The sequence below is a fragment of the Pteronotus mesoamericanus genome, unplaced genomic scaffold (assembly GCF_021234165.1).
Source record: "Pteronotus mesoamericanus isolate MK-2021 breed Mesoamerican mustached bat unplaced genomic scaffold, CSHL_Meso_final scaffold_371, whole genome shotgun sequence".
Lineage (NCBI taxonomy): Eukaryota > Metazoa > Chordata > Mammalia > Chiroptera > Mormoopidae > Pteronotus > Pteronotus mesoamericanus.
The window spans coordinates 274,560-298,574 of NW_026555314.1; the positions used below are offsets into that span (position 1 = coordinate 274,560).

At 54.8% G+C, this 24,015-nt stretch overlaps 1 protein-coding gene across 1 annotated transcript; it reads left to right on the forward strand.

Annotated features, from left to right (window-relative positions):
* Positions 1 to 22,899, forward strand: LOC129086235 (immunoglobulin lambda-1 light chain-like). Its single transcript, XM_054592717.1, is given in 6 exon segments — positions 1 to 46; positions 420 to 623; positions 626 to 693; positions 12,398 to 12,424; positions 17,676 to 17,715; positions 22,424 to 22,899. Coding segments are annotated over 6 exon segments (705 nt in total). The 3' UTR covers positions 22,744 to 22,899.
* The last annotated feature ends 1,116 nt before the right edge of the window (positions 22,900 to 24,015 follow it).

Genomic DNA, 24,015 nt, shown 5'->3' on the forward strand with positions numbered 1-24,015 from the left:
ATGGCCTGGACGCCTCTCCTGCTCGGCCTCCTCGCTCACTGCGCAGGTGCTGCGCCCAGGCTCCCACCCACCCCAGCCCGGGGATCCGGACAAGCCTGACCTGACTCTGCCTGAGCAGCGCACTGCCTGTGGGGACAGGGTGCTCATGGCCCTGCTGCTGCCTGAGGGGCTGTTGGAGCTGAACCTTCCCCGCGCTCACGGGCTCTGTGTGAGCTGAGGGGCTGCACGGCCAGGAGAAAGGGACAGGAGGGGTCCTCAGTTCTTTGGAGGCTTCATGGATCAGCCAGTCCCCTGGGCCACTGGAACTTCAACACATGGCCAGGGAATCCCTGTAGATCTCTCCAGGAAGAGCAGGCAGGGTCTGTTCTCCCAGGAAGGGGTCCTTCATCCTTAAACCCCTCTCCTTTCCTCTCTCACAGGCTCTGTGTCCTCCTATGAGGTGACGCAGCCGTCTGTGGTATCAGTGCAGCCAGGACAGACGGCCAGAATCACCTGTGGGGGAGACAACATTGGAGGTAAAGTTGTGAACTGGTACCAGCAGAAGCCCAACCAGGCCCCGGTGCTGCTCATCCATAGTGATAGGATCCGGCCCTCAGGGATCCCTGAGCAATTCTCAGGCTCCAACTTGGAAACACGGCCACGCTGACCATCAGTGGGGCCCAGGCCCAGGACGAGGCGGACTATTACTGTCAGGTGTGGGACAGCAGTACTAATGCTCACAGTGACACAGGCAGACGGGGAAGTGAGACACAAACCTCCATCTGGGTCACGCTCTCCTCAGGCCGCACAGGGACTGCAGACAAAGCCATGCCCAGCTCTGGGCCAGGTCCCGTGTCCCAGGTCCAGGCGGCCCCTCCCCCAGCCTCGGGCAGCTGTGCAGTCGGTGGGGCAGCGGTGGATTCAGGGCCGGGGGGACCAGGCCAGGCTGGTGTCCATGCTGCGCTGTCAGCCCTGTCTAAGACCCAAGGCCCGGCCTCAGTCCAGAAGGACCCAGCCCCTGCAGCCGAGCCCTCCGCTGTCACCACTCTGCCGTTCCCAGGCCTTGCCTCTGAGCTTCCCTCCAGAGAGACCCCCTGACCCCTCCCAAGGGAGGTTCCCTGTCAGGGGGCGTTTCCAGGGCCCCAGAGAGAAAAGAGCAGCCCCGGAGGAGGGGGGCGGGTAGGAGAGGAGGCGGCTGCACAGCCAGGACGCCCTGGCGTCTGCAACGTTCCCACGAGGCTGGTGAGCGCACCTGGGAGGGAACCACCTGAGGCTGAGGAGGAAACCACCCAAGGTCACCAGAGTGGGGGACAGTCCCAGAGTCAGCTCCTCATCATATGCTGCTTGTGCCCAGTCGGGGGGAAGCTCCCCAATCAGGCATCAGGTTGACTAGAGAGAAGATCTGTGTCCTGTGGTGGGAAACTAGGCCCCAAATAACATCTGCGCCAGTGGCATCTGAGAGGGTGTAAGTGAAAGCAGGTGGAGAGAGGACAGACCTGTGTCCAGGTAATTTACGGAATCCCAAACTGAGAATTTCTGCCACAGTGAGAAGCATAAGTGTTCCAAGGAAACAGTCACGTTGCCTGATGTCCTGTCAAAACTGTCCTGCAAACTATCAGGGAAACATGATCTATTGTGAATATGAAAACCATTTTATCCAAAAGGGCCCTGAAATTGCCCAGAAAATATCATTTGTGGACTAGGATACAAAAAATACGACTGTACCTGGATTCCCTCCCCCGTAAGGGTGGATGAATGATTGACATGGGGCGGGGGACACAGAGGCCAGAAACCCAAGTTGAACGTTTCGATGTAAAAGTCATAATATCTGGAATTCAAAACACACGGGAATGGGATGACAACTGATGAGATGCTACCAAAGAAAAGACTCCAGCACTTGCTGTCATAGCACCAGAATCTACTCAAAAGAAAAGAGAAAATAATGAAGACAAAAACTGGAAAGGAATCTCACCTTTTCTCCGAAACGCCCCAAAGAGGCAGGAGAAACGCCCGTTTGTAAGACACTTCTCCCCACGTCGCTGCACGGTGCCGCAGCCCAAGGAAGCTCATCTGACAAGGGCAGGACAGTCCTGCACCATGACCCCGGGGCCTAGGAAGGACCTGGGGACACAGCAGGAGGAAGTGAGAGTTTCCAGGGTGACTCGGACCATAGCACGCACGTCCCCTGGGTCGCCTGAGGCGCAGGTGGGGGCGCAGCCGGTCAGGGTGGGCCCGGGAATCTGCCTGTCGGACGGTCCCCTCTGAGGACCACACTGGGAGAGTGTCCACTCCTGTCCACCTGCCTCTCAAGGCTCAGGTGACAGTCACCACAGGAAGGCACCACCCATGTAGCACAGGGGCCCTGCGCTCCCTCCCACCCAGATCCCTGTGGGCTTGACCCTGCCCTCATCTGCCCCTTCTGTCCCCACCGACAGGGTGGGCATCACTCTGTCCTGACGTTCCCCTCCTCCCAGACATGTGGGCCCCTGGAGAGAAGGTGACCATATTCTGTGCAGGAGCAGCTGTGACATGGACGTTATTATCGTGTCTCTTGAAACCAACAGCCCCTGATCACAGCGTAACATGGATGAGGGGAAGGTCAAGAATCAAACCTCAGGGACCCAGGTGACCATACAGCTCCTCTGAGCCTCCCTCTGGGCTCCGCGCACCAGGGGGGCTGGCACTTATTGGGGTTCCCACGCAGGGTGGGCATGGGGCTCTTTGCCACAGTGTGTTAGTGACGGGAGTGAACACAGCCCGCCCTGGGCTGGCCCCCTCTCCTCCTGTCCCCTGCTGTGTTGTCAGGCTTCCTGACATGGGACACCTTCTAGTTCAAGGCTGAAGAAGGGAGTCCCCTCCTTCGTCCTACCACTTGGTACAGTGAGTCCTTCTGAACATGAGCTCATAGGGCCACTTGGGAACAAACTCTGTCCCTGCCTGTGGTCTTATTCTAATTGGCAAAACCAGCCTACACTGTCACACATACTGTTCAGATGTACTTCTGTAAGAAACTGTCTGACTTTTGGGGGGTATTTTGAGGAATATCATAAAAATCACTGAAAATTAAAGGATGTGTCTGGTGAGTTCAACATTAAAATAAGATGCCCTTTGTGACCATTTTTTCATTTCATATTCACTCTTTAAAAACAAGGTAAATCAGTAGGCTTTTTGTCATTAGTTAATTTACAACATACAGTGTAATAGTAATGTATGCCATGTAGAATTATAAATAAATGTGAGGATGTGCTGGCTTTTAGAAATAATGGAATAAGAATCAGATTAGTCTGAGTAGCCAGCAGGATGAAGTGCTTCCTATGAATGAATAAGGGAGACTGGACCACCTGGTGCGCAGGATGAATGTGACCCGGCTGATTAGAGGGAGGAGCCGTGGCTGCTACAAAGCCACCACCTGCTTGCAGCCCCCTCCTGCTGGGAGTGTACACCGCGCCCCCCCCCCCGCCACGCCCCGGTGTCAATCAAGACTTTGGAAAGGAACTGGAAAACAAGGTTCCGCTATACAGGAACCGCAGAACGCTGACTATACCCATTCCAGCAGGACCCATCCCCGCCCCCGACCCTTGCACCGGAAGTAACAGGTCTCCCCAAGTTCCAGGCGCAGCCAAGACAAGAGTGAAGCTTGAGGCAAGTAAGACATTTTTCTTGCATGCCCAATTTATGGGCATGCCCAAAAACTCACTAAACAAGATAATTAGTATTTAATGCAATATTTTTTGAAATTGAAACTAATAACAAAAATAATCCATGATGAATAAAACATCAAACTGTTAAGTCAAGTCAAGATCCCACCCTACACAGGCACGACTTGCCTCCCTTGCCTCCCCCCCAGACCTGGTCCAGGTTCCAGGGGAGAAGTGATGCCCTGGAAGATGCAGAACCAGAGTCCAGGCCCTGCATCTCCCGCTGGCCCCTGCAGTGGAGCCCCCACCTGGCCTGCTGCCGGCCTCCCGTGCAGAGCTCCACCCCCTTCTAGGGCTTTGCCTCCCTCTACTGCTGGTCTCTGCTGCCTCCTACTGGAATCCCTCCTCCCAGCTGCACTCCCGGTAGCTGGACTAGGGGAGTTAAAGGTAAAAGCACTGAAATTTTCCAAAGTCCCCAGTTCCAGGCTGGCCCCACCCATTTCCAAAAAGGCTGGTCCTCCCACGCCTCACTGGTCCTGGCAAGTCCCAGGACATGGTCTTCACACCAAGTTGCTGTCCATCCTAGGAAGGGAAGTCTCCCTCTCTGTGCCTGTTTCTTCTCATCAGTAGGAGCCAGAAGAGCCCCGTTCCACTGGTGAGTCTGTGCTGTCTAGAGAAGCGGCAATATCCTCTCCCCACTTGCTGGAGGCGCTGCACTCGCAGGATCTCCAGAACAGCCAGGGTCTACAGGGCACCTGGGGACCCCTCCGAGGGGGCCCAGGAGCTGCAGAGCCAGACCCTGATGCTGAGAACTCTGAAAATCCAGGACCTTTGTCATACTCCTAGATGGATTGTTCGTCACCCCCGCCTCGGACTTCCCTCCCTCTCCCCTGCCCTCCTTGCGGGAATGACAGTGAAATGCTCAAGAGGAGATGAGAAGGGGCAGTGGCCTGAGCTGGGGAATGGAGGGGAGCAGAGAGCCGGGGAGACCCGGGCCAGGAAGAGAGGAGTCCATGGCCTCCAGCAGGGTGCCCCAGGCCCGTGGGGTAGAGAGTGAGCTGGAGACTGTCCAGCAGGGGGCCCGGGGCACCCTCTGACTCGGGGAGAGGGGCAGAAGTGGCTGGGCAGGGTCACACCCCCCCACTCCAGGAAAGAAGGGCCAGGGCGGGATGCAGAGGACCCGGGAACCCCAAGTGGGGGCTCGGAGGAGCCGGACAGAGGGGCCCGTACTCCTCTGGCCCCATCTGAATCTTGCCTTCAGCACATGGTACGCCTGAGACTGGGAGGGTGGGGGGTGGGGAGAAGATTTGGAGGGGCCAGAGCTGCAGCTGTACCAGCTGGGGAGTCCCAGTCACCCCTCAGGGGTCCCCAGGGTCCAGCTAGACCCGGATTTCCGACCGCAGCCACCGCAGGAGGATGTGGTCGGCGGTGGATGTGGTTGGCGGTGGATGTGGTTGGCGGTGGATGTGGTGGGCAGTGGTGTCTTCTCAGAGGTCGGGGCAGGTGCAGAGGCAGGAGAGGAGGGGCAGCTGGGGGCGGTGTGGTTAGCAATAACCCCTTCTTCTCCCCAAGACCTGGGGCTGTCCCCGGGGGAACCACACCTTCTGGGCCCTGGGCATCAGGTGAGTGTCACACACACAGAGGGGTGATGGGATGGAGCAGCTTCAGCCTGAACCCCTGGGACAGACCCTGCCCCAGGCCCCAAGGTACCAGGAGCCCAAGGGCAGAGGCTGCAGTGGGTCAAGCACAAAAATGGGGAGAAGTTGGACTGGATCCGGGGCCCCCCGCCCCCTGCATCATGTCCGCTAGGGCACCCACACACCCTGTCACCAGGCGTGGTAGGGGCTGCAGCTCTGGGCGTGAGCGGACATAGGGAAGATCCCGCGGCCAAAAAGGCAACTGGAAAGCAGGAGGGTGGGTGCTGGGTGTGACAGGCAACAACCTGCACCTCGAGTTATCCCGGACACCCAGCAGTGTGCCTCCATGGAGACCCAAGAAAGAGTGTTGTCAACCACAGAGCACACCCGGAGCTGTGCGAGGCCCGGGCCCCCTGGCTGTGCGGCACCGAGGGAGTGTGGACTCTGCTCGAACAGCGCTTTCCTCATCTTCCAAGAAGGAGGGGCCACCTTGGCTCAGAAGGGAGCAGGCGCCATTGTCAGGGCCAGATACGCAGCGTCACTCTCATTGTTGTATTATGAATTACGTTCCTGGGCTTCAAAATGGAGCCCAATCCAAAGCACCTGTGCAGCCTATCTCTCCTGCCCAATGGAACCCAAACCTTCGCTCCCTTAGGTGCAAAGCACAAGCCTTCCGGGTGGGCGGAGGGCTAGAAACGCCGGGGACAGAGTCACTCCTAGATTCCCGCTCACCCTGCACCCTGCATCCCGGAACCACCTTGGGTCCTACACGCATCTTCTCGGGGCCTTAGCTTTTCCACCTATAAAACAGGGACACTGGGCTCGAGGACATACTAAGAGTTGCTCCAAAGCCCACAGTAAAAGGAGGAGGACAGGGAAGGGGCATTTATTTGTTCGACACCTGCTCTGTGCGGGCGCTTAGCAGACACAGGATCTTATTCACCCTCGGACCTGCCTGCTGCCATTTCACAGGTAAAGAAACTGAGGCCCGTAGGTAACCTAGGTCTGGATGGTTTCAGCATTCATGAGCTTGAAGCTACTGCCTGAATGAGGACCCTTGCCTGGCCGAGAAGCTGAGTGAGGAGCCGACCAAACCTACCAGGCTTGCCAAGCCAGCCAAGGAAGGGCCGGGCTTGACTGGCAGGAGTGGAGAGTGCAGGGGCCTAGCCTGGGAGCCTGGTCGGAAGGGAAGCCACAGGCCCACCCCAGGGACTCAGCTCCTTACCCACTGAGTGCTTGGCTGCCCTCCACGGCCTCAGCAGGCCCCAGGGAGATGCTCCACAGACCAGAGGGCCCCTTGGGGAACCGGGGAAAGCCGGCAGGAGCAGGTGTGCCCCGCCCAGCGCCCCAGGGGTGGGGCCAGCAGGGGTTTCGGTGGGCGATGCTTGAGCTCTGGGTCCCAACTGCAGCAGGGCAGTTGGCACATGCCACTCTAAGGAAGATCTCCAGGGGTAACAACCTTGGAGAGGACAGGGCACTGGGGACGGGCACCAGAGAAGGCCCAGGCAGAGCACGGGGCTCTTCAGGCCAGGGCACACCGGGATGGCCACTGCCAGTGAGGACCTGGGGCATTTACCAACAGCACCTGCCCCCTCCAGGAGCTCACGCTGAAGGTCAGGCCAGACGTGACTTTGACCCTCAAGGCAGATGAGGCCCAAGACAGGCCAAGTGGGCCGTGAGGACTCTGGGAGGCAGAGCGCTGGCCCCTGCTGCTGCTGGGCCTGGCCGTGGCCACCCATGGCCGGCTGCCCCTGACAGCAGCACCTCAGAGCAGGGCCCCAGGCCCCCAAGACCTGGCAGGAAGCAGCCGTCGGAACCTGAGGGGCAGGTAAGGAACCCACGCGGCATGCGGGAAGGATGCGGAAGAAGGGGAAGTCAGCCGGAGGGCAGGGCCCTGGGCGGACACTCGCTTTATTTAAAGACTTGGCATTTTTGTCCAGCGTGGATTTGTTTGCATCAGTTTTTCTTTTTTAATATTTTATTAAAATATTATTTCTCTCAATAGCTGAATGTTTTGGTACTCCTTAAATTTTGCGCCTAAGACGAGTGCCTCACCCGCCTCGCCCTGGTTCTCTGGGCAGGGCAGAAACAGGGAGGCAGGGGCAGGTCATACCCAGCAAGCACAGATCATCTTAGGGGCAGGCCGTCCTTCTCTGGGTCTCCATAAGGAGGTCTTGGTGTCAGACCATGATAGAGGCCCAGAGAGGTGGTCAGGACTGGAAGAAGTCCCAGGACTGAATGCTGTGATTTCAGCAGCATGTCCCGCGTTTTAACAAAATGGCCCAAAAGAAGGGAGCAAGGGCTTGGCTTTGTCTCCCCCAAGGTCCTCGGCTCCCCAGTTCTTTCATAAATGATTCCTAGGGCCAGGTCTAGGATGCAACTCAGTTGGACCTGAACCAGAGAGTCATGTCCCGTTGTGGGGACAGACCCATGGACATTTTAGGAGCAGTCAGGTGGGAGGGAGATGCCCAAGTTTGTCTCGCATCCCCCTTAGCGCGAGGGGCGCTGACCGATGATGGGAACGCTTCAGGCACAGGGAGCAGCAAGGAGAGAGAGGAGAATGCAGCGCGCAGGTGCGGCAGTTTCAGGGAGCTGGGCGCCGGAGCTGGGGCGCAGACCGTGCGGGTCGTCTGCCTTGTGCGCCCGGGTTTTATCTTGGGGGTCCAGGTGGAGTTGCTAAGAGGTTTTGGGAGGAGACTGTCAGAATCAGATTTATGTTTTGGAAAAATGGCTTCAGACCAGAGACTGGCGTGAGGCCTGATTAGAGGATGGGGAAGGGGCGGCTGCCTGCGCCTGCGCCTGCGCCTGGGGGACTCGGAGGAGGCGCGAGCCCAAAATCTCCTCTGAAGCTGGCAAGTGAACTGATGCGAAACCTCCACAGGGCGCATGGAGAGGAATGGGCACTCTCAGGGACTGACTGTAGGCGTCTAAAGTGTACAGCCATTTCAGCAGCACATGTCATAAAAAAAAAAGTGTATTTATTCAAGTTGTGTAATTCCACTTCTAGGAATTCATCCTGGGGCGGGGGCTGGGGGTGGATAATCAAAGATATAACCAAAGGTTTACAAACAAAAATGATTAGCCCAACATTCTTAATGATAGGGGAGAACTAGAAATAACCTCACTATCCAGCAGAAAGCGTGTGAATAAATACACCGTGGAATACCCATCATAAGGAATCTTGCACAAACTTCCCAAATTATGTTTCTGAAGCATCTTGAATAATATGGCAAATTTCATTTTTAAAAGGATATGCAGAGTGCCAGATATACAGAATGCTTCCAATTGGGTTTTTTAATATGTATGCATTTTCAAAAGCTTATCAGAAAATATAGAAAAATGTCAGTGATATGTCTCTGGCTGGTGGGATTTTACCTGATTTTGATTTTTGCTTTATAGTTATCTATAGTTATGAAAATATTCACAAGAATATTTATTTTGTTTTTATCTCCTTAAATAATTTTAATACAAGAGTAACATGTACTTTTTAAAAAATTAAGCACAGAAGTATATAAAAATTGGGTGTTTCTGCTTATTATTTCTCTGCATGTTACCCTAAAACCCATTAGGCAGATACTGTCAGTTTGTTCTGTATACTTCCGGCCCCTCTCCTATGTATGTATGTCCCTGAAAACACACACAGAAACATCTAGTTGGTGTTGGGATTTTTATTTTCCAAAAATAGAATTATACTCTGCATGTTATCCTGCAACCAGCTTTTTAAACAACCTGTTACTGACATTTTCTATATCAACCCATAGGGATCTCCCATGTTCTCATGGTTTGGTAACACTTCAAAGTTTGGATAAACTGGAATATATTTAAACATTCCCCTATCGATGGACATTTAGGTTGTTTTCCATTTAAAAACATAAGTTACAAGCGATGCCCTGTTGAAATCTCCATATGCATATACATGGGCATGAACAACATGAACGACGTGTTTCCCTAGGGTGGATGCCTAAAAGTGGAACTGCTGGATCAGAGAGAAGGCGCTTCTGGCCTGTTGTCTTCCTGAAAAGCGGCTCCAATGTGCCTTCAATACAAGGTGTGACAGTGCCCTTTCCTCTATACCCTGGCCAAGAATGCGATATTGTTGATCTCTCCCCCCCCCACCCCCCGCATCTGATGAGCAAAAACGATAGTATGTTTGTGGTCTGTTTATCTGATCGTTGATAAAAATTATTTTCCTTTCCTATTTTTATTGACTGATTTTATTTCTTTTGTGAATTTACCGGTCATAATGTTGCCTATTTCTCCATTAAGTCAGTTGTATTTTCTCATAGAACCATAGAAACTCTTTATGTATTGGAGATATCAACCCCCTTGTTAAGTATCTATGTTGGAAATATTTTTCCTTGATCTGTTTTATGCCTTTTGTTAATGGGGTCTTTTGCCATAAAGCCATTTTTAATTTTTGTATGTCAGATTGGTTTGACTTTTGCCTTATGGTTTCTGTGATCTGTGGCAAGCACGGAGAGACATCTTCATTTCAATATTATAAGGTCATTGTTCTATTTTATTCTGGTGTTTTCATTGTTTTGGTATTTGTTTTGCTGGTTTTTATGTCACCTGGAGTTTATTTGTGTGTAGGGAGGCTATAACCTTATTTATTTTGCAAATGGAGAGCCAGCCATCACATATTTGTTGAATGTAAATGCAACATCTATCAAATACTAAATTATTGATTTATCACATTCCCTCTGTGGTTTTAATGATCTAATGACATATTTCTGCATCCGTTCCACTCTGTTTTAATTGTTTTAGCTTTAAAGTATGTTTTGGTATCTGGTAGGGAGAAGACCCATCATTAAAATTTTTGTTTTCAAAATAGCCATGTCTACTCTCTGTCATCATTCTTACTATTGGGCTTTAGAATCAACTTACTCATTTTCAAAAACCGTTCTGTGGGTGTCTGCTTGCAGCTGCGTGGAGTGCACTTGGGAAGAACTGACACGTCTGCGGTGCTCAGCATTTTCTTCCAGGGCCGCGGGCTGCCCGCTCCTCGCTCACTTTTCTATTGTGTATCTTAGCCAAGTTGTTTTATATTTTATTCCTGCAAATCTTGCACATTTTCTGTTAAGTCTATTCCTGGGGTTTTTAAATATAATTTTTACCGAAGCTATAGAATTGTCCCCAATTTCATATCTTAAATGGTTACTGTTGGTATAGAAGGGAAAACTACTGATTTTTGTGTGTTGCTTTTGTATTAAGTTACTTTATTTAACTCGTATTAGCTCTACTAGTTCTTCAGCTGGTTGTCTTGGGTTTTTCTGTTTGGTTGGTTGGTTGGTTGTTTATTTAAGTAGACATCATGTGCAAAGAACAATGTTCTCTTCTTTTCCTTTACTTACACCTTTCCCCCTTCATCTCATTTTATTGGCTAGAATCTATAGAACGTGTTGAATAATAGAACTGAGAGTGGGCAACCTGGCCCTTAAGAAGGTTTTACCTTGAAATGTGAAGGTTGCTGTGAATTTGGGGAGACACCCTTTATTGAGTTGAGGAAGTTTTCTTAGGTAATTAACCTAATGAAAAGACTGGATGTTTGCTTTCCTTAAATCAGAAGCAAGTGTTGAATTTATATTAATATTCCATTAAGTTTTGTTTCGAAAATCGTCTGTGCACATCTTAACTACCCCCGTGACCAAATGGTCCTGCTGCTCAGGTGAAAAATACTGGCCCTGAGGCAGTGGGTTATCTTCCAATTTAGATAAACTTATCGAGAGGTAAAGTCAGATTAGGCAAAGCCTAAGGTTTTCACCGTCAAAAACTCTTAGTGCTTGGGGGTTTCTGTTTATTTGTCTAAGTATTTTAATGGTATTTTTGTTCAATGGTAGAATGTCTACAACACAGAGGCGTTTCAACGAGGGGAAAGCATCCTGGGATGACTCCGGGCCTCTGGCTTGGAGAGGAACCTGCTAATGTAGGGGAAGTGTGAGGGGTTTCTGTGGGGCCTGTCGAGTCTGAGGTGGCTGCTGGGCATTCAGAAAGAGCTCAGGGGGCAGAGTGCACGTGAACCTAGAGCCAGAAAGGGAGGTCAGGTTGGAAATAGGGATGGGAGACTCTTGGGAAGTCGTTGGAGTGCACCAAGTAGGTCAGAAGCAGAGAGAGAGGGAGGGAGAACAGGCAGGACAGGATTCTGGAGGTCTGGGGGGTCAGTGGTCATGGGAGAAAGGGAAGGGGAGAGTGGGTAGGCTCAGACACCAAGGGAAGGACAGACACCAGAAAGAGGGACCTCGTGCCGAGATATCAGGACACTGGGGAGGGGACCTCAAACTGACCAGGTTGAGGGTCTTGTTGGCTTTGGCCTGACAGGTTTCAGGGAATGATGGGGTGAGAGCCAGGGGGCCCCCAGTCATGTCCCAGCACATGAAACAGTTGGGCGCCATTGCTGGACCAATTCAGATAACAGATGGATGGGTGGGAGGACAGAGGTCTGACCCATGAGAAAAACGCTGTGAAAGAGGTGGAACTGAACGGGGTCTCAGCGTGTGGAGACAAAGCGGGGGGATCTCCGCATGGGAGTGGCATTCGTCAGGAATGACCTGGTGTCCGTAGGCCCAGGGAGAGGTTCGCCTGGCTGGAACCTGGGGAACTGTGGGGAAGGAACACTCAGGGGTCCTAAAATGAGGCCAGGAGCGGTCAGGCAGGTGTGAGCTGCACCACACAGCTGCCTGAGGGGACAAGGCACTCCGAACCCCTGTCAGCACTGAGCCGGCGGGGCGCAGGACAGCCTCAGGGGTGCCGGGGGCAGGGGACACACTGGGTCACTCCAAGGCATGGGCGGCGCCTGCCTTGAACGAGGGGCCTGGCATAGGGGCTCCTCTGGGCTCTGGACGCCCCCCCCCCACGGTTGCCGCAGCCCCTGGGGGCTGATTGCCCGCGGCCCTGCCCCGCCACAGAGCACAGCTGCAGCCCCGCGCCCGTCACGCCCAGCAGGCCCCCGGGGGCCAGGCCCCAGGTGCTGGCCTGGTGGGTTTTAGTCCGAGCCTCAGTCACCGTGTTATGTGTTCGGCGGCGGGACCCACCTCACCGTCCTAGGTAAGTGGCTCTCCCCACCTTTTCTGTCTGTTCTGCCCCGCTGCTGTCTCGGGGAAGTCCCCCTTCTCTCTCTGTGGGCTGCTTCCCTCTGCCCTCCAGCCTTACAGACCAACCTCCACTTTCTCTGTGGGGCCTGGGAGGCGGGTTGGTCTTGGGGTAACCAGAAGGAGGGACCCCGTAGCAGAGCCCCAGTAACCACTCCAAAGTCTGACACTCAGACACGACCAGGCCCTAGAGGCCTGAGCTGGGGGTTTGGCCTAGGAAACGGGGTCCTTGCCCTCTTCCAGGGCAGATGTCTGTCTGCAACAGGGACAGAGACCATTCCTGACAGGGTCACTGGGGCAGCCTTAGAGGCAGTCCCAGGCACCGAGGGTCTAGGCTGAGGGCTCCATGCCCATCCAACGTCAGCGAGCCATACGGGAGGCTGGGGCTGTGACTTAGCCTTTGGGGACACAGAGGACAGCCTGAGGGAGGGCCCATGGAGGGCGGCAAGAATGGTCTGGCTCACTCTAGGCTGAAGCCCGTGGGGCCTCTAGTGACCTGGAGGATGTGGGGATGCAGAGGCACGGGTGAGGGGGCGTAAAGTGGCCCCCTCAGGACGATGGTCAGAAAGGAGTGGGTCCCAAGGGGCAGAGACTTATCTCACCCTTGATCCCTGAGACCTCAGCAGCCCAGGTACCCCATCTGTCCAAGGGTCAGGCTCCTATAGTGTGTTAGAGTCGGGAGGTGATGAATGGGGGAGTGAACAAGGGACTTAGAGCCACACAGCTGCCCCATGAAATCAGGGGTGGCTGTGGGGCCTCTGAGCAGCCTCAAGAATGCAGCCAGGATTAAGGGTCCAGGGGTCAGGGCACGAGGGACGCAGAGACAGGCAGAGCCCCAGGGAGCTTAGGCTGCGAGGACCCCGTTTTCACTGGAGAGCCAGGGCCAAGCTGGGACAAAGCCAGGTGCCCAAAGGAGGCGGGGGATCCGGGCCGCACTGTGTGCTGGGCTCAGGCTCGGGGCCTCTCATGGGCTGCCAGGATCAGCCCAGCCGGCAGGGTAGGGACCCCGGGTCACAGAGGAGGCACTGGGCTCTAGAAAAATGAAGTGAGGTGGGGGCCAGGTGCAGGGCAGAGGGCTCAGGAGATGGGGCCAGACTCTGCGCTCAGAAGGGTTGACAACCTGCCTGGTTACACTCAGGGGAACTAAGTTGGCAGGTGGAAGGGCTTGACCAGGTCCCCTGGGAGAGGTGAGGTGGAAGGGCTTCTAAGAGGGTGAGAGGCTGTTTTCTGTACAGGGGAAGAGTAGAAAGAAAAGGACAGAAAAAGAAGAGTCCCATGGGTGAACAAAAGCAGACACCATGGGACTGATCACAAAAACTATAGAAAGGTTTGGGAGCAACCCAATACCTAGATTCCTGCCCTGCGTCTAACAATCCCTCCCCCACCGACAGGTCAGCCCAAGGCCGCACCCTCGGTCGCTCTGTTCCCGCCCTCCACTGACGAGCTCAGCAACAACAAGGCCACGCTGGTGTGCCTCATCAGTGACTTCTACCCCGGCGTCGTGACGGTGGCCTGGAAGAAAAATGGCAGCCCCGTCACCCAGGGCGTGGAGACCACCAAGCCCTCCAAACAGAGCAACAACAAGTACGCGGCCAGCAGCTACCTGAGCGTGTCGCCCAGCACGTGGAAGTCAGCCAGCAGCTACAGCTGTCATGTCACGCACGAAGGCAGCACCGTGGAGAAGTCAGTGGTCCCCTCTGAGTGTTCTTCAGAGTGAGTCCCCCTCCTTGGGGGCCCTGCTCAGCCAGAACCCCCATTCCTCAGCTCTCCGCTGTACCGCTGGGACTCCACCCAGGTCCCCTCAGACTTGGCGGGTCTCACCCCCTCCTTGTTTCTACTGTCCTTAATAAAGACCTGATCATGTATCATCTGGCATTTCTCATGTGTGTTCTGTATTCTGGATGGGTCTCCAGGTGAAAAGGTCAGTATTAAAGGGCAGGACAGTAATGACATGAAGGCCCCTCTACTCGCCATCCACTCAACCAACCCACCTCGGACTTGAGTCAGCTCTGAGTGCCGGTGGAAGCCCTGACCTAGAGCAGGACCTTGCCTTACGGAGCCAGCCCCAGGATGCAGTCCTTGTCCACAGGGGAGGGAGAAGGGCTGAGTGTGAGGGATCTGGGGATCCTGAGGAGGAATCAGGGAGAAATGAAGAGGGTCCCGGGAGGGCAGCCGTGGGCTGCAGGTGGAAATATGGGGGAAGGAAACCCTTGAGCCAAGGCCACGGTCTTGGCTGTCCCATCCAGAAACCCAATGGGGAAGCGTGAGGGGTTCATGGTTGGTCTGTCACCATGGAACCATGGAAAGCTTTGAACAATGCATCCCATAAGTGCATTTCTCAAACTTTCACAATGCATGTTAGCTAAGTACAGACACTGACGAGGCCAGCAACAGGCAAAGTTTCCTATCACACAGCCTAACAGTTTCCAATCATGTCCACACCCCCTTCCAACTCAGGGATGCCTGGAACACGCTTCAAGGCATGGTTTACTGCTGCTGGGAACATGGGGTGAGGCTGAGGCACAAGGAAGCTCTCCTTCTGTTCTGGTGGGCCTGGTCAGGCTCAAGGTGACCCTAACAGGGAGCTGGGGCCCCCATCGTGGAGACCTGAAGTCGGATCAGGGAGAGAGTTTTTACGGTTGGTATATGATGCAGCAGGTGATGTCAGCCTGCAGTGGGTGGGGGCTGTGGGACACGGGAGGACCAGATGAGAAAGAAAGGGCACCGTCCGCCCTGGGCACCATGATATACAAGAGGGTCTTGCTGGCAGGAATTCAGGAGAAGAGTAAGACTGGCTCAGAGCAGGGTGAATGTGGCCTGTGGGTTCCAGCGAGTCAGGCTTCCCTGGTGACACAGCAGCCCCAGACCACTCTACCCACAGGCACGCTGTACCCTCACTCACTTGGACTCAGCCCTGAGTGTACCTGAGCTAGTGCCAGGGACACATTCACCCCCAGGGCCTTGAGACAGGTTTGTCAGCTTCTCAAAGGTGCAGGCCCATCCAGCTTTGTCATACCTCAGGGCCTCTGGCATCCCAGGTCCCTTGTCTGCACCTCCAGCTCATCAGAGACATGGAGCTGCCTACACCATAGCTGCTGAGCAACTAGGACAGCCTAGCAACAGAGCCTGCAAGGACAGGGAGCACGGAGCCACGATGGGGCAGAGGAATGGGACCCCTTGGAGCTTGATCCCAGTCACCCAGTCCCAGATACAACCTAAGAAGTGGAAGGCAGAGTAGGGCGTCCCGCTGCCCCACAACCGCTGCCGGACCCCATTTTATGGATCTGAATGTGAGGCCCAAATGAAAGACGGAACCACCAGGACCCCCTCGTCTCAATGTCCGAATGGCTGCAATGCCAGATCCACCCACCCCGGGGCCAGCCTGGGGCCGCCTTGCACTAATCTCCCATTTCTTTTCTTGTAGCTTTTTATTATGGAAAAATGAAAACACAAAAATAAGGTCACAGAGCAATAAGAATACACCCATGTGCTGATGAACCAGATTACAAAATAAACAATTTACCGGCAATGCCAGCCCAACAGCAACAGGATAAATTCTCCCTTCTGCAGTATTTTGAAGCACATTCCACTACCATCTCTTCAATCTGTAAATAATTCATTGGTTCACTAAAAAATAAGAACATTAAAAAGTAACAAAAATATCATTCTCCAACCAAAACAGGATTAAGTGTAAATCATTTATACCCATAGATGGTTTTTCACCCAATGCCTCATAATTCTCCAAAGTGAGTTTACTTGCTGTATTTTAGGTACCGTTGTTACTTGGGATTTTTATTTTATTTACATATAGGGATGCAATAAGATTTTAGATTGAGACTGGCAGATGTTGGATCTGTAGGTATCTCTCAATGGCTCCAGATTTTCCTTAGAAGGAAGTGGCCAGGGGGGTTGAGCTGCTGGTCATGCGGAGGTTCCCACAGTCAGGATGCGGACCCCAGGCTCCCCAAGCTGTAGTTGGTGGCTTTCTCTGTTTTACATTCCTACTGAGTGGTTCTGATATCAGAGAGTACTGAGGACCAGGTTGGACTTGGACAGAATTGCCGCCCCCGATTGTGGCTTACTTTACACAAAGGGACCCATGTCGCACTGAACTCCTCAGAGGGGCATTAGCTGCTCTCATGTTCAGTGACCTGCCTATCAGATGGAAGAAGTGCATCACGGGAATGTTCACTTCGGCCCTCCCCCTCCTACGAGGGCCCACAGTCAGGGCCTTCAGCGCATTTCCCCTCTCCCCGTGGTGTGTTTCACACTAGGAAGAAGGGAGAAGTGCAGACTCCTCTCTGCTGTCTGCCAGGCTACAGCGTGATTTTTGGTCCCTGCCTTCCCCCCATGGTGAACGATTGTTCTGGATGACATGCCAAAGGCCACCCTGTGAATGTATCTACTCTCTGAACACAATGCCGCCGCTATCCTCTAGTAAGGATCACAATGAGGCTGCAAATGATGGACACTTGCCCACTGCAGATGGTTTCTGGATGCCCTAACAGGACCCCAGCGGATCTCTATGGCTCCTACTTTGTGGGTGACAACACGTTCCAACTCATCTTGGGCGGACCTGCCCTGGGCCTGACATCAGCCACTGGCGCAGCTTCCCTTTGGTGTGAAGGGGGATTTAGGGTCATAGTCGAGGTGCTGCTCATGTTTCCCTTTGAATGAGGCAGAGCAACAGCTGCACCACCGGACCCTTCCCACCATGAGAGCAGATTGAAGGACAGCAGGCAATACTCCCAAGGTCACCCTGAAGGACAAGCAAGGTGTCCTACAGGGCCTCCCTGACTTCACCCACTACAATCCCTAACTAGGTTGTCACTAGGGAAGATGAGGTTGGGCCTGATCTGATGGTTGGGAACCTAGGGAGTGGCCCGCAGACTCTGTACACAGGCCACATGCCTCTCCCTGGAAGGAGAAGGTGGAGAGGTAGGGATTGCCCTCTGCCCTCCCCTCGTGCCCTCACCAAGGAGGTGAGGAGGTGTGGACCCATGAGAGATGTGCCATTCGTTGCCACGGAAGCTCTCACAGTGACAGCCCTGCCCTGCACACTCATCCCAAATCCCAGGAGACGCCATTGGGGACGGCACATCAGACACCAAAATCAAATGGGAGAATTGCTTCCTACAGCGTTGTTGCTGGGCATCTCCACATGTCATACATCCTGAAATCTGCTTGACAGGGGTGGGCAGTGCATGTGCCTCTTGCAAGCAGACAGCAGCCTGTGGAACTGCCCCAGGCTGCTTCCTTCACAGCTGCAGGTGGAGGGCTCAGGGGTGGGGCAGGGCCAACCAAATAGGTTTTTGTTTGAGTCTGTGTCACAGTGTGTTGTGTTCGGCGGCGGGACCCATCTGACCGTCCTCGGTGAGTCCTCTCCCTCCTTCCCTGCTTTCCCAGCACTGTGCAAAATTTTCCACTCCTTTTACTCTTTTTCTAAGTCTTATCTCAGCCTATACCTAAGCTTTCACCCAGGGTCCCAGTAGCTGGGACGCTGAGCTCCTCCTGTCCCTGTTCTTACTGCCCTACTTGGCTCCATTGCTCACTGTCCAACCTTCAGCTCTGATCCCAGTGACAGAGGAATGGACAGACTGACCTGTAGACTCTTCTAAGTGTCTGCCAGGGTCAGGCTGGGTTCCTGACAGGCTTGGTTCTGTGCTCCCCTCGGGCTCTTCTGTAACAGGTTTATTTCAAGGGGTTACTAGGGATCCCCTCTCAAGGGGAAGAGAGGATGAGCAGTACTGAGGGGGCTTGTGTGACCACAAGGAGGCTTTAAGAGGACCCGGAACCTCCAAGGACAAGACGAGAGGAAAAGGTCAAGGGTCCATGAGTTGCTCAGGGATACGGCACTGGTAATCACGGGCACTGCAGGCAGGGACAGGTTCCCCGGGCCCTGGGCAGAGCTGCCATGCAGTGTCCCCTACCTGCCTGGGACCACACAGCCCTGCGGGAGAAACAGCACAGCACCGTGGAGAAAGTACGGAGGAAGGGTCATGCGAGGACAGGGGATGAGACAAGGTGGGCTCCTCGGTCTCTGTGGGTAAACCTTCACACAGAGAACTGCAGGCTCTAAGCATAAAATCTTGAAGTTTGCTCAGGGCGAGGGAGAGGCACAGAGAGGAGATGCCAATTGTACAAAGAAAAAGACCCTAGACAAGACACAGACTTCTCTTGCATTAGGCAAGACCTGTGGTCTCAGGGAAGGTCTAGGACAGAGGAGTTTCAGGGGCAAATAGACCCTTAGAGCAAACACCTAGGATGTAAGAAGAAAAGTGTCAGTCAAATGTACAGAGATGGACAAAGAAGGAGAACAGACAGGTCATGTCATCCTTTCTGGAACCACACACAGAGACACACCCTGTCACTGGATCAGGAAGAGTCAGAGGACCAGGGTGACAGTCGGATGTCTGTGTTGTAGAAGAGAGTCCAAGAGCAAAGTCGAAGGAAGGTGTCCAAGCTCAGGGTCTCTCAGAAAAATGGAGAGTTGCTTTAGGAACACACCAAACGGCACCACATGGTGAGGAACTCATGCCCTGAGTGGCGTCTGGAAGAGACATCTAACCTCATTCCCTCGCCTTCCCTCCCCCATTGACAGGTCAGCCCAAGGCCGCACCCTCGGTCGCTCTGTTCCCGCCCTCCACTGACGAGCTCAGCAACGACAAGGCCACGCTGGTGTGCCTCATCAGTGACTTCTACCCCGGCGTCGTGACGGTGGCCTGGAAGAAAAATGGCAGCCCCGTCACCCAGGGCGTGGAGACCACCAAGCCCTCCAAACAGAGCAACAACAAGTACGCGGCCAGCAGCTACCTGAGCGTGTCGCCCAGCACGTGGAAGTCAGCCAGCAGCTACAGCTGCCACGTCACGCACGAAGGCAGCACCGTGGAGAAGTCCGTGACCCCCCTCGGAGTGTTCCTAGGACCTGAGCCCCATGTTCGGGGCCGCTCTCCCACAAGATCCCCCACTCCCCGGCTCCCCACCGTGGCCCTGGGACTCCTGCCCAGGGCTGCTGAGGCGGGGCAGGTCTCCCCGACTCCCCGCTTCCCATCGTCCTCAATAAAGTCTTGATCATGTATCACGGTCTGAATCTGGTGTGTAGTCGCCATGTGAGGACGTCTCTGGGACGAAGGGCTGCTGACCCCGGCTCAGGGGCCTTTCCAGGGGGAAAATGGTTCCCTGGCCTCCCACCCACCTAATTCCCCGGGATGAAGCTGCAGTCTCAGTACGAGGAGAAGCCATGACCCAGAGGGTGGACTTGTCCTGCAGGGCTGACCCCAGGGACCCAGTCCATGTCACCTGGGGAGGCAGAAGTGCTGAGAGAGAGGCTTCTGGGCACTTTTCGGGGTCAGAAAGAAATGAGGAGGTTTCAGGAGGGTCAGTGGTAGGAAACAGAGAGGAGGACCCTTGAGCCGAGCCCTCTTCTTAAAGGGACAGCAGTTTATTTTCCTGTTCCTCGGGAAGCCCAGTAGAACCACAGAAATCTGGGCGATATCTCCCCAAACTCCATGTCGCAAACTTCAGCACTGAATACTAACCAAGTCCAGACACGGATTAGGTCGGCAGCAAACGCATAATTGGTTTCCACTGTGAACATGTGGTGTTCGCCCTCATGAGTGGAAGAGACAGGGCAGAATAGGGCACCTTCCTGGGCCCGGAGAGAATGCCATGTCCTAACCAGGGACACGGTGTCACCTGGAATTGAGAAGCAGAGCGGGGGCAGGTCAGAAGACCTCAGGACAGTGGGAGCGTGGCCCACGGGCGCAGTAGGGCCAGCCTCCCGGGTGACCCAGCACTGCCTTTGCTCAGGGCCCCTCCCCAGCGTGAGCGCATTCCAGGGCTGACCAGCGGCTCTCCTTCACACCAGAGGGCCTGTGCTTCCTTCAGAAACGGAAAGAGGACACTCTCTTTCCATTCCAGCTCACCAATTGACAGCAAGGTGTCCAGGCACCCCCTCAGGGGATAAATAACATTTAAAACAATGGCTAACAATACATCGGGGGTGTATCTGCTACACAAATACATGGTTGTACCCCTCTCGTGTCGATGGCCATAGAGTGGCATCTGTTGGAACTAGCATCTCAGAGCCTGTTCACATGGCCTCTGGGGACACTGACACGACCTGGGAAAATAAATGGCTCCTGCTTTATGTTGACAACAGGGTCACCGCTCCCCTGGCGCCTTTCCATCCCACACTGGAATCGACCGGTGATCAGAGGGCGCTGACTTGAATGTAGGATTCGCGACCCCAGGCCCTAAACCTGTAAACCCGATTCTGGAGAGACAAGGAGAGTGTCTGGAGTTCATCGAGGAGGAGGGGCTGCCATTACTTGGTGTGTAAGTAGCTGACCCCTCGGGCAATCACAGAGTCTCCCGTCCACAGGGAACGTGAGGAGGACGCCTTGAGGGTGGAACGGGGGTCAGTGCTACATTCCCACAGCGAGCGCTGGCCAGGGCCCTGCCTCCTCCGCTGCGGGGATGCGGGACCCCGCCAAGCCCTGCAGGAAGGGAACGTCTCTTCACGGCCGGGCGACCTGGCTCCTGTTCCTGGTCACGCTGAAGGCCATGGAGACACGAGGGCCCAGACAGCAGCCACACTGTGCAGCCTGGCTCTCCAGGGAGTCTGCTGATGAGCACATGCAGACACGGGTGCTGTCTCACGGTGTGGCTGGGAGGTGGGGCGGGGGCTTCAGGGCCCCATGCGGAGCAGACAGCAGCCTGGGGCAGAGGCCCAGGCTCCCCCCATCGCAGCTGCAGGTGGGGGGCTCAGGGGTGGGGCAGGCCCTCTCTCAGAGGTTTTTGTCTGAGGCTGTGTCACAGTGTGCTGTGTTCGGCGGAGGGACCCATCTGACCGTCCTCGGTGAGTCGCTCCTTCCCCCTCCTTCCCTGCTCCTCCACACTTTTGTGCGGTGTTCTGCTGCTTTTTCTTCTTCTCAGGGTTTACTCTCAGCCAGTACCCACGCTTTCACCCTCCATCCTAACCATTAGGACAATGAGCTCCTCTTGCCCCCTTTCTCCCTGTCCTCCTTGCCTCCACAGCTCACTCTCTCACACTCCTCTCTGACCCTGAGACCGGGGAAGTGACAGAGTGACTGCAGACTCTCCTATGTGTCTGCCAGGGTCAGGCCGGGTTCCTGATTGTTCTCTGGTCTGTGCTCCCCTTTGGGCTCTGGCGGTCCAAGTTTATTAGAAGGCGTTACTAGGGGTCCCCTCTTAAGGGGAAGAGAGGAAGGGTAGTCCTGAGAGGTGACAACATGGAGACTTTAGAAGGACCCTGACCCTCAGGGCCAAGGCTATGGACACAGGATGATCAAAAATAGTCCTTGAGGAAGCGGGGGTCCTGCTCACGGGCCGGGCCTGATGCAGGCGAACACGGGCTCCAGCGTCCCTGCGCGGAGCAGCCACGCTGTGGCGCTTGCCACACTGGGACCCGACGGCCCTGCAGGAGCAAGAACACAGTGGGCACGAGAAGGTGCTGGAGCAAGGGTCACCGAATGACAGGGATGAGGGCAACGGGGGCTCCTCGGTCTCTGTGGGAAATACTTCACTGGGACAAGTGCAGACTCCACAGCCTGAAAGGTCTCGTGGTGTGACCCGTTCGCGGAGTGTGTTGGGGGCTGACTAGCGCACAAGGAGTCAGACCCCAGGACAGACAGAAAGACTTCTGTTGCACCTCAGAAATACCTATCATGTGACAGAGGGTGTAAGAGAGAGGTTCAGGGAAGAACTGACCGCTTAGAACGCAGCCCCTAAGACCCCAGCACAAAAGTGCCAGGAGAAATGTAGAGATTGACCCAAGAACAGGCCAGAGAGCTCATATCTTTCCCAGGAACAAACAGACAGGCAGAAGCTCTCAGATTAGTAGGAAAAGGCAGAGCCAGGTGAGTGACAATGATGTATCTGTGTGGTAGAAGAGGGTCAAAGGACAGATGGTGGAGGGTGTCCAGGCTCGGGGTCTCTCAAGTAAAAGGGAATTGCTTTAGTAACACGCCAAACGGCACCACATGGCAAGGACTTGGATGCCCAGAGCGGCGTCTGCATTAGACATCTGACCTCCTCCCCTCGCCTCTCCCACCGACAGGTCAGCCCAAGGCCGCACCCTCGGTCGCTCTGTTCCCGCCCTCCACTGACGAGCTCAGCAACGACAAGGCCACGCTGGTGTGCCTCATCAGTGACTTCTACCCCGGCGTCGTGACGGTGGCCTGGAAGAAAAATGGCAGCCCCGTCACCCAGGGCGTGGAGACCACCAAGCCCTCCAAACAGAGCAACAACAAGTACGCGGCCAGCAGCTACCTGAGCGTGTCGCCCAGCACGTGGAAGTCAGCCAGCAGCTACAGCTGCCACGTCACGCACGAAGGCAGCACCGTGGAGAAGTCCGTGACCCCCTCGGAGTGTTCCTAGGACCTGAGCCCCATGTTCGGGGCCGCTCTCCCACAAGATCCCCCACTCCCCGGCTCCCCACCGTGGCCCTGGGACTCCTGCCCAGGGCTGCTGAGGCGGGGCAGGTCTCCCCGACTCCCCGCTTCCCATCGTCCTCAATAAAGTCTTGATCATGTATCACGGTCTGAATCTGGTGTGTAGTCGCCATGTGAGGACGTCTCTGGGACGAAGGGCTGCTGACCCCGGCTCAGGGGCCTTTCCAGGGGGAAAATGGTTCCCTGGCCTCCCACCCACCTAATTCCCCGGGATGAAGCTGCAGTCTCAGTACGAGGAGAAGCCATGACCCAGAGGGTGGACTTGTCCTGCAGGGCTGACCCCAGGGACCCAGTCCGTGTCACCTGGGGAGGCAGAAGTGCTGAGAGAGAGGCTTCTGGGCACTTTTCGGGGTCAGAAAGAAATGAGGAGGTTTCAGGAGGGTCAGTGGTAGGAAACAGAGAGGAGGACCCTTGAGCCGAGCCCTCTTCTTAAAGGGACAGCAGTTTATTTTCCTGTTCCTCGGGAAGCCCAGAGAACCACAGAAATCTGGGCGATATCTCCCCAAACTCCATGTCGCAAACTTCAGCACTGAATACTAACCAAGTCCAGACACGGATTAGGTCGGCAGCAAACGCGTAATTGGTTTCTAGTGTGAACATGTGGTGTTCACCGCCATGAGGTGTAGAGACTGAGGACAGAAAGGGCACTTTCCTGCGCAGGGAGAGGGAACCATGTCCTGTCAGGGACACGGTTTCACCTGGAATTGAGAAGCAGAGGGGGGGCAGGTCAGAAGACCTCAAGACACTGGGAGCGTGGGCCTGGGCTGCAAGACACTGGAGCACCGCCTTTGCTCACGGCCCCTCCCCCCAGGCGAGTGACTCCCCACGGTGACCCAGCGGCTCCCCCTGACACCTGGAGTGTGCTCTCCTCTAGAAAGGGAAATGCAGATTCTTTCTTTATATCTCACTACAATTGACAGCAAGGTGTCCCACCCCCTGCAAGGGGATAAATAACATTTAAAACAAGACTACACTGGATTGTGTCTGTATCGCACAATACGCGCCCGTTATCCCCCAGTGACATTGGCTATGGAGTGGCAACTGTTGGAAACCTAGCGTCTGGAACATCTTCACGTGGGCCTGGGACACGACACGTGACATGGGAACATAATTGGCTCCTGCTTTACGATTGACAACAGGGTTCTCACTCACCTGGCGCCTTTAAACACCCGTGGCTGGAATCGACCACTGATCAGTT